Source organism: Melanerpes formicivorus, unplaced genomic scaffold, assembly GCF_026170545.1.
Source record: "Melanerpes formicivorus ecotype bairdi unplaced genomic scaffold, bMelFor1.0.p_v2 SCAF_21, whole genome shotgun sequence".
In the NCBI taxonomy this organism is placed as follows: domain Eukaryota; kingdom Metazoa; phylum Chordata; class Aves; order Piciformes; family Picidae; genus Melanerpes; species Melanerpes formicivorus.
In genome coordinates, this window is record NW_027142373.1 from 3,274,744 (window position 1) to 3,289,865 (window position 15,122).

The 15,122-nt window shown below is 47.5% G+C and overlaps 1 protein-coding gene across 1 annotated transcript; it reads right to left on the minus strand.

The window, feature by feature from the left end:
- Nucleotides 1-28: 28 nt before the first annotated feature.
- On the minus strand, nt 29-14,883 carry CRLF3 (cytokine receptor like factor 3). Its single transcript, XM_068151040.1, has 8 exons — nt 14,536-14,883; nt 11,743-11,950; nt 9,864-9,951; nt 9,240-9,417; nt 7,618-7,840; nt 6,800-6,932; nt 3,305-3,417; nt 29-2,997 (listed from the first exon to the last, which is right to left on the minus strand). Exons 1-8 carry the CDS (start codon nt 14,662-14,664, stop codon nt 2,744-2,746), a joined length of 1,326 nt encoding a protein of 441 aa, XP_068007141.1. The 5' UTR covers nt 14,665-14,883; the 3' UTR covers nt 29-2,743.
- Between the last annotated feature and the right edge of the window lie 239 nt (nt 14,884-15,122).

Sequence of the window (15,122 nt, forward strand, 5' to 3'; positions counted from 1 at the left end):
GGCCCAGGAAAGAATTCACCAGACCATGCTCAGTTGAGGGATAAATTTTATTTAAAAAAAAAACCACCAAAGTTCACTTGACACAAGTATTAGCTGAGGTAAGTGACTGTGCTAGCTTAGGAAAACAACTTTCAGGACTGGATTTCAGAAGCAGTTACACTCTGCTGCTTGCAAAGCTCCAAGAGTTACAGGTAAAACACTGCAAGTGTCAAGATTCTTGTTAGCTGAACTCTGCTGTGGAAGAACAGAATTTCAACCTTTTTCATTCAAGCCTCTGCTAATTGGTTGCATATTTTGTTACTTTATTACTCGGGGGTCTTGCCCTGAGACTTCAGCCCTCCCAGGTTTAAAAGGTACAGCTCCAGAGATGGGGCTGAACAGTACCTAATTTGCAGTTTGGACAGCAAGGCTTACATGAAGCTACAAACCCCAATGCTGGCAGACTGCCCTCCTTCAATGGGCAGCTGAAGACTGAAGTCAGAGAAATTATTTTTTTTGCTCCCCTCAGCTCTCAAGGGGAGCAGCCAGGGCCTGCTGTAGTCCTTCAGTCATCTTCAGCTGCTCGGTATCAACAGCCTGAACAAAGGGACAGGCCACTGCCATCTCTGAAGTACCTGGATTCAAGGTTTCTCCCACCCAAGTCAATACCTTGCAGAACAAGCCTTGACTGGGCCCTCCAGAAGCAGGTAATAAGGTACCTAACTTGTTGGTACCTCAAATGTAGATAGTCACAATTTTAGTTCCATGTTGTAAAAATACTAAGTTTCAACTAGTACCTGACACCTGAAGTAAGTTAAAATAACCACCACTACTGAGTGGAGCACGATTGAAGTTGGCAGCCTGCCTCTCCAGCAGGACTGCTACTGCTGGATCATCTACTGAACCTTCTTTGCTACAGGAAAAGAACCCTAATGAAAGCACTGAAAATACCTCTGGCTAACTAAGGAACACTGAAGTACAGGGTAAATATTCTCTTCTAGAAGTTAAACAGTTAAGCTTGAACTGCTGGGAAATACTGCAGGCTTTTTGCTGCTACCCTGGACAATCTCACCTGCAGGTGTCACTTCAAGCCCTACAGTAAATCCCAGCCTAACTTGGCCATGTGCAAGCTCTTTGCATCCATCTCAACCTACTCATGACTTTTTTCCTTGTAAACAGCATCAACACCAGCAGCTGTTCCCCTGTTCTGAAGTTGTGCCCCTGCTACAGATGCTGGGGCAAACATGCAGGATGGCTGAGCTCTCTGTGCTGACCATGTGAGTAGGGGATACATCTGATGCCAACTAAGCTTTTCATGCTGGCAGAGAGGGCAAAGGTAGCATGCTGACACTGAAGGAAAAATGACAGAATGATTGTCTAGGCTTTACAAAAATATTGTACTCTAACATGCTAAAATATATTTAATTTTAAGGCAGCTTGAGATAAGGCAGCTCTCAGTGAGTACTGCTTTAAACTGTTTAAATCCAGTAGCACTGCAATCTTTTGACCAGGAACAAGCTCACTCTGATAAGCTCATTATAACTCTTAGTTGCTCCTGAGGGGAGATCCTGGTAATGCTATGTGACTTCTGAATTCAAACTCAATTAATGCACAACACTTCCTCATCCCAGCCTACTACATGGAGAGAGCAAAGTCACCACCATCTGCTCCACTTTGACTGCCACAGGTTAAATCTGTGCCAGCAGGGCCTGCCTCAAGCCCATACCCAGAGCCCATCTCTATCATCTCCCCATATGGATCTCCCACAGCAGTAACTTGGTCAGCTGGGTCTGTCCTCGATGCTTGGTCTATATATGTCCACCTGAATGTGGAGTGCTTCCAGGCAGCTTACCTGGGACTGCCAGGAATCCTGCAGGACAGAGCAGCACTTCCCTTGCCCCTGCGGCTGGGACAACAGAAAGAAGGTTGTTTCTGAGTCTTAGAAGGGCTGTGAGGAATCACATCTGCAAATCTGTGTGCCATGCCTGAGCACTAATCGCTAAGGCTTGCTCTGACACAGGCCCCAGAGTCAATGCTACCTGGGGGAGACTTGCAGAGCAGGGGCAGGTACCCACCCTGCTTAGGTCCTGGTCTAGTTTGAGGCAAGCATCTGCATGAAGCTGATGCAAGCATCACTGTGCAGCTGCTCTAGAAATTCCAAGTGACAAAGAGAACAGGTCATGAAAGACCTAGAAATAAGGCACTTAAACGAGACATTGACAGCCTGGCTCCATATCTTGCAGACATTAATGGCTCAGAGGTCCTTGCTCTGGAGGAAGGAACAGTACCGTGTGTGGAAGGAGCAGCTGCTCCATGCAGAGCTCCTTCACACAAGTAAGGCAGCGTGGTGCACAAGGAAGCAGAGCAGGACATTGCTGCTCTTTTTGAGTGGCATAAATAAAACTTTGGTCCATTACCACCCCACTAAAGGTTTGCAGGCTTGTTTCACACAACAGCAGCATTAAGCAAAGGTAACTCTACACAATGTGCGTACCCTGAGACTAGAGTACAATGAAATACTGACAAAAATCACATCTGGAGGAGAAAAGGGCAAGGTTTTAGGGACTACCTGTTTCTAGCTTTTTCCAGAGTAACAAATCCAATGCTTCACAATTGTTTAAATGAATCCAGTAGGAAGGACAACACAGTGAAGTTCAAGTAGTTTAAAGACAGGGGGTTGTTAACAGATTGTTGGTGTCAAACAGCTGGAAGCCCAGGTTTGAACATTACACTTTAGAGCAAGCACAAAAATCCCTTCACTCTGCTAAAACACCAAAACCTTCCAGCCTGGGTATGAAAATGAACATCCAAAGTACAAAGAGACACAAAACTGATCAAGTACCCAGTCAAAGACCACTTCTCTGTTATTGGAGCTAATGGTTACTCGAAGTTTGAAGTTTCCTCCCTCGTTGCTGGGAGGTCCAAGCGCCACAACTTCCATGTCGAATGTCACAGTCGAGCCGGATGTCACAGCAGGCAGCTGGTTTGTCATCTCTTTTCCATTCACAAACACTGCCCCTGAAACAGGCATGGTACCAAGGCCTTACTGCTCACTTTCTGTCCATACCAACATGCAATGCTCCATCTGCCTGTTGTTTTTGCAGGCAAACAGAAAAGGATAGCAGCTCTGCCACATCCCCTTTGGTCATAGCAGTAACTGCACGCAGGTAAAGGAGATCCATGATCTCAAAGATTTTAAACTGCACCAGCAGTGAGGACACAAAAAGTAGTTGAAATTACTCACCCAGGGATACAAAGAAATAGGGACTATGGGTTTGGGGAAAGACAAAGGATCAGGTTGTTGAGTGCTGAGGCTCAGACTCACCGTTGGTGCTAATGCAAACAGCTTTATCCCGCTGCAAGGAGTCAAAGCCGTTCTGCTGCTCCACACACACCCCCAGGCTGTCCCGCCGGTCCGGCTGCCCCACTGTCTCAATTCTACCAAGCAGAGAGTTCAGTCAAACCCTGAGGCTTGAAATCAAACTATACAGTGAAATCCAGACAGTAAGAGCCTCTGACACCAGACCTCTGCACTGTGCTCCAGGCCCTTCATCAACTTCCTGCTAGGTATTTGGAAGATCCCTGTGGAATGGCCAGCAGGCCTTCCATCTCTCCCAGCAGCTCCTCTGAGCAAGGCTCCATTCATCTCTATAAAACCTGAACCTGCTTCCTGCAAGCTTTCATTGCTATTGGAGAAAAGTATCCACAGCTTAAGAGTCTCCTGAAATTGTTTCTAGTTATCTGAAATGTCTAATGTGTGCAAGACTGCAAACCTCTCTAGCAGATTACTGGTCGCCATCACTTGTGTGGCAAGACAGTGGCAGTTTCAGCAAGTATTTAATAAGCTTGTTAAAAAACATCCCAAACAGACAAAACCCAGATCAAGGGGTTGTTGAACCTTGCTATCTTCTGCTGTGAAAGATTAGTGGTAGGTTTTTAATACATCAGCTCAGTGCAAAAGTGTACTAAAACCAATGCCTAGAAGAGCATTTACACATCTGGCTGCTGCTCAGCTGCATTTAGGATTTTGGTCCTGGGAAAGAAGCTCTGAGGAAAAAGCAAACAAGTTTTATAAATGGGCTGGGATGCAGTTCCTTCTGGGCCCCAGCAGCTGAGCCAGGCTGCACAGCTGGCACACTGCAGTGGAGTCCTCTCTCTTGCACTGCCCTCTCAGAGGTGCTAAATCAAGCTCTGGAGGAAGCCTGAGTGACTCAGGAAACTCCCATGGGCTTTCCTAGAAAGTCAAGCGGTGGTTGTTTTCTTTACAGCAGCATTGGTATGTGGCTATTGCCAAACATAAAAAGCTTCCAAGAACTGGAAACTGAACCAAGCAAGAGGCTGGCACACAATGAGTTAACTCTCTTGAGACAAACGGGAAAGATAAAATTGGAATCACGTTTTACTTCTGCAGTCCATTAGAGTTTTCAGGCCCCTGGGAACATCACTAAGATAGCAAAAGCCTTATGCTGGAAAGCAAACCAACAATCAAGAAATATTTAAATATCCAAGAAGCTTTTCATCTGGGAGTAACCCAGGATGCTTTCCCAAAACAACTTGAAACTCCTTTTGGTACTCCAGGCTTGAAACTCTGAGTTATTGGTGGAGCTTTATAAACAGCTTTTTATCTGTGGACTGTGTGCACAAGGTAGCATTAATTCAGTCCATCCCTAGCTAAAGGAGCCTTTTTGGAGTATTGGGTAGAGGAGTCACAAGAATGACCAAAAAAGCATCATTATAAAGTCATGAAAAAGCAGGAATTCTCTCATGTCAGTCTGGGGTAGGTCACCATTCCTTTCTTTATTTTTTCAGCAGTGACTAACCAGCCCAAGCAGAGCACAGAGCATCACTGCATAATCTCCTCCGCTTCCCTTTAGTAGGCTGATTTCTCCCACCCCATTTAGCCACCAGCTTCTGGGATCCCTCGGACATCAAATATTTAGAAGCCCACAGAACACATGGTAAAAAGGTAGCTTCAGTGGAACACTGCTCAAAGCCCATCCCAACCCTTCCAGTGCTGCAGAGCAAAACCTTGCCTCTGCCACTCCAGCACATTGAACCAGTTCAACTACACCAATTTGTCTCAGAGCATAGAGAAGTAGATATGGGGTGACTGCATGTGCTTCCTTTGTATTTGCTTCACTGGGGTTGTGGTGGGGTCCTGACAAAGTCAGCATGATCTTCACAGACCAAATCCCCAGCTGGGCAAACACCCTGTGGCTCCCTGCTGCTAGCTGAAGCCTCAGAGACAGCTGCAGAGCAGGTCACTGTGGTTCCTCTGCCCTTTCCTAAGGGCAGCTCCCTGAAGGCTGCAAAGGAACAGGATGAGTCTTGACTTAGCACAATATTTTCCTACAAGTTGTCCAACTGCCTCACCTCAGAGGATAACTGCAGCAGCCTGGCTTCAAAGAGCAGATACAAAAATACTGCATTTATCACAGCTTTGCTTTTTACCATGAGGTTAGTGCCTCTGTCCTGAATGCAGGAGAAGAACACAAAGCTGCTTCCCCAGCATATATGACCTGAACCCTGCATGTTTGGGTTGCTCTGCAGGCTATTCACACCTTCTGAAAACACTTCTGTTTCACCAAATGGAGAAAGCCAAACACCGAGTACTACAACTCCCTGCTCAGGGAAACCTCACACACTTGCAAACACAAAGCTACTCTCAGACCTTGGAAGAGGAACACAACTGATGTTAGACGCTGTCTTCAACCTTAAGGTTCATGGCACTGTACTTCTGGACTTGGGCTTGTTAGTGCTCTGCCATTCTGAAACAATATCCTGGAGAGGAGACCACATTACCAAAATGTAAAGCAAAAGATTTTCATGTGCAACCAATAAAAAGTTAAAAGGCATTGGTCTGACAGAGAACCAAGGGAAACCTCAAACTTCTGCCTTTAATTTCACAGGCATTTCTGAGCCAAGAGATGTTAAATCCAGCAACAGAGTCAATGAAAGCTTTAGATCTTTCTATCCAATCTCAGACAACTGAATACATCCTCATACTACAGCTATCTAAAGCTAAGACGGTTTGAAATGAAACACCATGGCAAAAGTTAAATATCAGGAAGAGCCTCCTTGAGAGGGGGCTGCCTACTGTACAGCAAGTAGCTTTGTTTAACCAGGGAAAGACAGAATAAAGCTTCTGAAGTCTGTAGTAACAACTAACACATCCACAAGGACATTCCTCATACCCTGCTAAACAGAAGACAAGACTACAGGCAGCAAAGCTGCCAAGGTTTTCAATGATGTTGTGTCAAATGGAAAGCTGGAATTCCACAAGATCCCTGCTCCACTCTAGAGTTTCTAATGCCGGTTTCCAGCAGCAGATCCGCACTACTATCTCAGATGTTAAAGACATTGGTACCAGACTGCCATGCCTACCCATGCCACCAGCACATGTATAGTTTCCTGTCCCAAGTCAAAGCATGTGGATAGTCTGAGCCAAGGTGCAAAGGAGGCAGTTCTGAGCCTCCACTGACTTCTATCCAGCTGTTACAGCTGCTACAAAACTCAAGGAAATTCAACATTGCACAGACTTGCTCAGCATGGGCTGTGTTTTACCACCCCCAAGAGTTCTCTCAGGTCTCTGTTTTAGATGCAGGACCTACAGAAGCATCAGGCAAGAGCCAGGAAGCAGAAGTCAAGAGAAGGAAGTTCAGAGTTCACACAGATGTGCTTCTTTGCCTGTGGCTGAGCAAATGTAAAACTCCAACACCAATCAGGACAGATTACACACAAATCACATATAAGGGACTAGAGAAGGTAGCTTGGCTCCCAAGAGATGCAGCAGCCCCCAAGCTCCCCAGAAAGCACTTGCCTGAAGGTTAATGTTTGCCCACAGACATAAGTGGGAGCCTTGGAGTAGAGCACACCACAGGACTGCGAATCGTTCCGAAGTGCAATGTTCCTTCGACTGCTCAGGCTGTAACCCTCCAGGCCAGTTGTCCATTCTTCAAAGAAAAAAACCACAACAAAACACAAAGCCAAAAAAGTGTGAAAAGTGTGAACCTGAACTTGCCTATCTCCTGCCTCTGCAAAGCCAAGTCAGTTTCAACATCCACCCAGTTTACCTCACATGAAGCTTAAGCTATGTTAAGAAGGGGATAGTTTTGCCACCTTCTGATGGAGTTACTTCTGTTTTGAGTACTTTCCAATTACAAAAGTTATCTCCCAGCTCACAGAGCTCACCAGAAGTTCACTCTGCTGTGATCCCTGTGAAGTCACATTGGAGGCAGAGGAAATCCTTCATTACCTGCTGTCCTTAAAAATGTGCAAGTCAAGAGAAACTATTTTTTTCTCTCTCCAAGATAAGAGCTTCTTATGAGACTGTAAGTCATCAAAAATGTTTAAATACGGGTGAGGGACAAGGAAATAAATGCTTCACTTCTGGCTCATTGCTGCTTCACAAGGCTAAGGAGGGATCTACCTGCTGGAAAGGCTCAGTACCCATCACACTGGGAAGCAAAGAATAAATTGCAGGATGAAAGGACAGGTCATCAGCCATTCCACACACATCACAGCCAAGGACATCCCATCAGCACACAAAAGGCAGCCCCATAAATCACCCAGGTCCTTCAGGAGTGCTGCACTGATGATAGGGACTCAAGATGAAAATGAACAGCAACAGGACAGTACCATGGGGAACCAGCGTGGTGTGGCCAGTCTGAGGAATGCTCCAGGGGCTCCATTCCTGCCGCCCATCCCCTCGGGCACAGACTCTGAACTGGTAATCCACATTGGGATCGATGTGCAGCACTATGAACTCTGTCTCTGAGCCCACATACACATCTTCAAAGTGACTGGCAGTGCCCTTGCGATACTGCAGTCTGTAATCCTGGGGGATGAAGTCATCATCCACCTAGAGAGACATTCAGGGCATCAGTGAAGGACCTCTCTCCACTTCCTTTTGCCTCCAAAGAGGCGAAGGCTGAGGGCTGTTACCAGCTGGTGTTAGAGAGCAGAAAGCATGTCTTAAAAGAAAATAAACTCAGTGTCTGCACCAACCAACACAAACACAAATATAGGAATGATTCCCTTACACTTTAAAAAGTACCTAGAGAAGGAACATTGAACAGCAGGTTTTCCACTCTAGCAGATATAATAAAATCCTTCAGCCAAAAGCTGAAGATGAACTTGCAGAAGACACTCAGCACCAGTTTTTAACAGCAAGGGAAAACCACTGTTACCTTTCAGAAACTACTTCAGGGAATGGTTTCCAATTCTTTGATGTCTCTGAATCAATCAAAACATACTTCCCCCCAAAAAAGCTCCACTATCTTCCAAGCATGATGAAATTCAGAGGTCTCTTATACACAGTGCTGAAAGTCAGACCCCATGTGACAACAGTGCCCATGAATTTCTATTCTGAGCCCACATCCTTCACAAGGTAAGGGTGGCTGAGCAGTGGCTTCCTGTTGCTAGAACACCAGCAGATTGTTTCATGCTGTCAAGGAGCACAGAGTTGTCCAACAACAACTAAACCACATTAGAGCACAGCAATGGTTTACTCAAAACTAGGGTTTGTGTACTAAAGAGAAAGGCTGCTTGACTATGTCAATATCTTTCTATTCACTGCAGCTCCCCAAGAACACAAACGTTTAGGTGTAGAAGAACAGGTTCAGCCTCATCTTGGTCTGCTAAAGCATCTTCAAAGGGAATAAAAGTATCACCCCAGCACTGAAGTCCACTCTCACTGGGAGTGCCTGACCACACAAACCAACCACTCACTTCTGCAGCACAAATGTCTGTGTGCTTCTGCCAGAAACACACATCAGGACTTCTTGGTCCAGTCTGCACAACAGCATCACAGATAGATTCCTCTCCCCTATTGATTTGTTTAGTGGGAAGTAAATGAAGGAGGCATTTCCTGCTTGTCCAGTACCTGGCACATGCTGAGGCATGGGAAGCTGGGGCAGCAGGGTTTTCAGCTGCCCCTACTGACTTTCCCACACAGAGGGAATAAGATTGTGAGGCAGAGCTGCATTAGTGTTGGCCCTTTCCACCTGCAGATGGGAGCAAGTAGAATCTAGCTGCAGGAGTCTGACACACAGGTGTCACTGCCAGGGACACACAAACCCCTGTGCCATCCACACCATCACCAGATTACCTTGCCTTTAAACGAGACCATTACCTTAGTTCTGAAGTTTCTAACTACACACTGAGGTGAACTGGTCCTTTGAAGCAGAGAATCCAGGATGAAAGTGGCTTTTTCAGTTTCTTTAAGCCTGAATAGTTTTCACCCAGGATATTCTACCTACCTTACACCATCGGACTAAAATGCCTCCAGGCTTCTCAACAAACTCCTCTAGCTGCACAGGGGGGCGAGATGCCACAGTTCCGTGTCTGAATATTTGATTTTTCAGTATAGTAAGAAGGCAGTCATCCAACTGGGCAGATAAACAAGGCACATCAACCAAGGAGGGCACTTCTGGCAAGCTGAGAAAGGAAAGTTTGCTGTAATGAAAGGGGCCAGCACCTACAAACTCCTCTTTCGTCCATACATTTGAATCTGTGCAGATTTGCAAAGAGAGAACAGCTGCAGAAATTGGCATGTGCATTTCAAACTTCAAAGAGTCAGAAAACGTTGTGTGTCAGCCCTAACCAGACTGTTTCTCAGTAAATACTCTGAAATACAGGCTGTGCCACAAGAAGTGGTTCCATCCCTCCCAAATAAACAGCTCATATTTCTGCAGAGCATATGGAGGTTGAAAACTTCTCCATTCTGTGCCTGCCAGCCCCAGGAAACAAACAAGACAGAAACACCTCCAATGAATATTTTAAAGCAGTGGAGCAGAAGGCTTTTGTTCCCAAGGAGAAGAGATCCCCTGCACAAGAGCACAAGTGCTGCTGCCTCGGGTGGCCTCAGTGTGTCAGTGTCTTACCTATCTAGCTGAATATGTAAAGCTTTTTTTGTAAAGCTGCAAAGTTTCTCATTCTGTGATCCCACATCTCCGTGGACTGCACTCTCTCCTGGAATCAAATGGTAAAAATATTCCTATGAGAAAATGTCCAAGGAAGGCATTCTTTGCTTCAAAGAATAACCAGTTCTGACAGGAACAACCAATTAAACACCAAGCATTCTCAGCACCTTTGCTAGACTCTCAGCTAGAGAACACAATTACAGTTAACAGCCTAGCTGGCAACTTCTTAAGTTCCCAAAGCCACCTGTAGACACACCCATAACAGATGTAATAATTTGCCTCGGGTCTCAGACAGTAACAGAACTGGGGGCAGATGCCAGAAACCAGGATTGTTAATCCCTTCCTCCACCTGCTTTAAAGAAGATAAAAGCAAAGCACCTTCACTGAGCAGAAGACAAACGCAAAGCAGGAGCTTAAAAGCAAAAAAATCATTGCAATCATCATTCTGTTTGCCACAATCTGAATGGTAATGACTGCCATGATGAAGGAAACAATCCATGCATCAGAGCATGGAGATCAATGGAAATCTTTCCATAAGCTTTCCATATAAAGCAGCATCCCACACTTCAGCTAACAGAGACGTGTGCCCCATTCTCCAGGCTGATGACTTGATGGTAATTTACCACACAAGCAAGGTCAGTCCTCTCCCAGCTGGAGGATTACGAACGTTGCAAATCTCTAAAGACAAGCAGACATCATAATTGGCAGCCAGAGATGCAAGAACCACAGGGGCTGAACTCCTTTCTGACTCAGAGGCAGTATCTGCTCACTCTGATGACATGGCTGAGTGATGCTGAGAGGCAGTGGTGAAGCAATGATGAAGCAACGGTGACCCCCGGGGTGGGATGTGCACAGCCAGCCAGGTTCTCAGGAGAGCTGGCAGAAACTTGCACAAAACACAGGCAAATCTTTGCCACCAGCTGTGATTCAGTAAGTCAAAACATAAAACCAAAACAAAGTGAGTGCCAGCTGTCCCAGAGCTTGTGAGGCTAGGGAAAAAACCCCACCCAACAAATTGATCTTACAATCCTGCCACTACTCCTGTGAGCAGCAGGCACAGGGCTGCCAAGCCAGCACAGTGCTCACAGCCCATGGAACCTCGTGGACTTCCTACCCAGGGGAGCCTGCTCTGTGCAGTCAGCTCCCAAAACTGAGATCATGCTGAAAGTTAAAGCTGAGACATGAGAACAATGCAAGGAAACTGCCAACATACTTATGGCTCAGACATGCTCCCAGTAGGTTCTGCAGCGGGGGAAAACAGTCAAGAGTGACATTCCTTTCTGGCTAGGTATTCAGCATCAACAGGGGGCAAACTGGCCCTTGCAGGAATATTCTGTGTGTCCATTTCTGTCTGCCTCATCCTGAGACTTTTGGAGGAATTTTTCCCACACAGTGGCTGTTTTATTCCTCCTGCTCCCCATCAGCACTGAACATCACCACATTTAACAGAAAGATCATCTGTTTGCCTTAGCTATTCTAAATTACTTTCTTCAACCATAGAGACTCTGTCATTGTGATAGCCAAGCTCTGTTTTGTTACAGAGCAGCCAGATGGAATTCTCTTCCTAGCACAGAGTGGTGCAGGACACCTCTGCAGTGAGGCCTTTCCAAACAAGGTGCTTCCTGCCAATACCCTGACAGATAAGCACCCTGCAACTGGAGTGAAATATAAAATTTTAGGAGGCAGTATTGATCAGCTCTTCACTACATCTACCCCAATTTAACCTTTTTTAACACTTTGTTTGAAAGAAGCCCAAAACAAGCCACATACACTGGTGATAACAGTCAGAGAGGACACACTGGAAGATGAGGCCAAGCCTTAGTATCAGGTCTTCCCTTACCTTCCCGGAGCAGCTCATTGGCTGTACTGACTCCGTGCTCTATCAGCTTCTGGCATTCATCCAAGGGTTTGATGCTCTCTTGTTCTATAGCATCCACTTCCTGCAGCAGTGACATTAGTCGCTCATCCAACAGCTTCTTCAGAGTCCCTTTTAAATCATTAAAATGTTGCTCAAGTACATCTCTGGTCAATGTTGCACTTTCTCTGATCTAAATTCAGGCAACAGGAAAGAAGGATTCATGACAAAGGCAAAGGCCATACACATCTGTTTCTAAACCACCTCACCTGCATCTGCTGCTGAAAAGCTTTAAAAAAAGGACCTCTGGCAGGTAACAAACTGCTGTACTCACTTTCAAATCACTTACAGTAAAGAAGAGGCAAAGAAACTTGGCTGCACAAAGGGAAAAACATATTAACCTGAGAAAACAAAGCAGGTGATGTATAACTCAGCCAAGGGATTTTTATTGTCAGAAAAGTCTGTCTGCTCTAGGTCTTCCCCCTGCCACCTCTCAGCACTGCTGGAACCCTGTTCAGAAACCGCTCTGCCACCATATACAGATAATTCTCATTGGAAAGAAAGAGATGTCAGACTTTTAGAAGTCCAGGAGCACTTTTCCAGCACATTCCCACTTCACTGAATTTTTTTAAATCCTCATAAAGCTCCTCCTCATTTTTTTTTTCAAACAGACACCACCGATTCATCTGTGCTTGGGGGCTACAGGAGAGGGTGAACAGCAAGTCTGGTTTGATTCTGGAAGAACTAGACCACAGAACATTCTGCAAGTGCTTATTAAAATGCTTTCAAACTTGCTGAATCTGACTTTTAGGGAAGAAAACTCATTTGAACACCCTTGAGCTAAAGCTGCAGAAGTCTGAAGTAAACATCTCCTACGAACAACTTTTCTAAGGTCCAAAGAGAAGGAAACACAGCGACATGCACACAGCCCTACACGTAATTTCTAGATCTTTAGCAGTATAGACAGCCAGCACAGGAAGCTCTATGGTTAGGTAAAACAAATTTCCTCTTTGAGTAGTATTTGTGAAGCTCTGCAGCTGCCACACAGTTTGGTTTCCCTTCTCTTGTTATTTCAGTGCTTGAGGAAAAAAAAGGAAGTACTGAGCTTCGTGAAGGGGTGGGGTGGAAGAAGACTGAGCAGCGGCTTCTGCAAGCCCACTACCTCCACTATGTGCAGATACAAATCCAGTGAGGCAGCCCTAGAATTACAGCTCCTGACAGCTACACTGAAGAGGAAACACAAGCCCCTGATCACACAAAGCTGCATGAAATTTGCTGAAAATCACCTTTCATCGCTCCCAAACAAAAGGCTGCAAGAAAAGCGACCTAAAGTGCTTTTCCTATCATATCAGCCCACCATCAGCTTCTGCTACCTGAGCTCCCACCTAAGGCATTCAGTACTTCTGGACGGAAGGAATTCTTTGATGCACATTGAATGGCTCACTCCTTGGGGACAGAATAGCGTGCAGGCCTGAAGATGGACAGGCAGAAACAAGCCACAGGCAAAGCCCTTCCCCCAGAGCAGGGAAGGAAAGCAAGGTAAGCTAAAGAAGTGCTGGCAGCCACCACAGCCAGGCAGGCTGGCTCCCTGGCAGGGTGTTTTATCAGGCATCATTCTGAGGTGCGAGGTTTGGATTAAAGACTGTCACAAACAATTCATGTTCTTAAGTAGCTTGTGGTTCAAGGTAACTAACCTAATGCATAGTGATTGCCCACATTCACTCAGTAGCACTGATCTAGCAGATCTCTATGCTAATGGAAGCTGCTTCAGAGAAGCTATCAGGTCACCACAGAAACATTTTCTGATTTTTTGGGAAGTTTTAACTTTTTTTTTTTAATTACCCCTTAGAGAGCTGAATCAAAGATGGGTCCTAGCCTACAAAAACTGACATGCTTAGAGGATGTCTCAGGAGAGAAGCCAGCCCTTCATCAGCTCTTCACCGCCTCCCTGCCCACACTGCCTATCTTCCCACCCATCTTCAGCACAGTGGGTGAGTTACCAGTCCCAGACAAAGTTCTCCTCTGGCTCCAGCACACAGCTGCAGAAAAACCAGCTAACCTGGAATGTTGGCAACTTCAACGTGACCCACAGACTACGTGACCCATGGAGTTTGGTGCATGGGGACAACACTTAGGACAGCAGCCAAACTGGAGCCTAACTAACCTAGGCAGGTGTCTTCTAGATGTGAGAGGAAGGTGACAGGTATCACACTGCCATATAATTAAGACTTAGCATCCCAACTGCTATAGAAAATGTAGTTTTTTTCAGGAATCTTTATCCTTGCCTAGGACACCATCCCAGAAGATCAGGCTCAGATGATCAACAGCCTTCAGCTCACACTCCCTCCTGCCTTTACTACATGCCCCTATTCCCAAGTCCTCCTCCACCTCCAGCGTCCACAGATGCAATACGAGGGCTGAAGCTCACAGCGAATCACCAGGCTCACCACAGCCATCACCCACTCCAGGAGGTCCGGCGGGCCCCCCTCATCCTCCTCCTTCCCTACTTAGCGCACCCCGCGGAAGGGTGATACAGGAGAACATGGTCTGGGCACTGCTCCGGGAAGGCCGCCAGCCCACCGGGGCTGGGCTGCCCCGCCATTCGCGCTGCCGGGGGAAAAAGTAGGCTCCGTACGGATCCCGCCCCAGGCCACCGCAGAACTGGAGGTGCGGACACATCTCCGGGCCGCTCGTCCCGCCCCGGGCTCGGCGACGAGAACCTCTGGAGAGCTCCACCGCCTCCACCCCTTAGCCTGGCAGCCCCGTCCCGCTTCCCACCTGCTCCCGTGCCTGGTGCAGCCCCCGCAGCCGCTGTTCTAGCTCCCGCCGGTAGCTTCGCGCTGCCTCGATGCTCTCCTGAGCTTCCTGCAAGAGGAGCCGCACCTCGGCCTCCGCCTCGGTCTCCATGGGCAGCCACGGCGGCGAGGCACCCGGCGGGGCGGGGCAGCGGGGACGGCGGGCGGGCTTCGCCCCCGGAAGGGCCGCACATCCGGGCGCCGTGCCCCGCGGGGCGGAGCGGGAAGCGCGACGGGGAGTCGGCCCCGCGGCGGCAGGATGGGTGGGGGGCGGACCCGGGGCAAGGTGGAGTGGGGGCAGCGGAGCGAGGTGGGAGCAGTGGTCATTAGAGAGTCGCCTCTCGCCTTTTGTGCCCCAGCCGCAGGGCGGCGCCAAAACCCGACCGACAGCGGAGCAATAGGGGTGTGGCCTCTCCGGCACGTGACCAAGGCAGCGAGAGAGGGGTGGGGCAACTGGCCGTGAGCCGTGTCACGTGAGGGCAGAGAGCGCGCGGCCGTTGGCAGCGAGGGCTGGTCACGTGGGGCTCCGTGACGCCGCCCCCTTCCGCGCGGAGGTCCGAATTGCGTCCC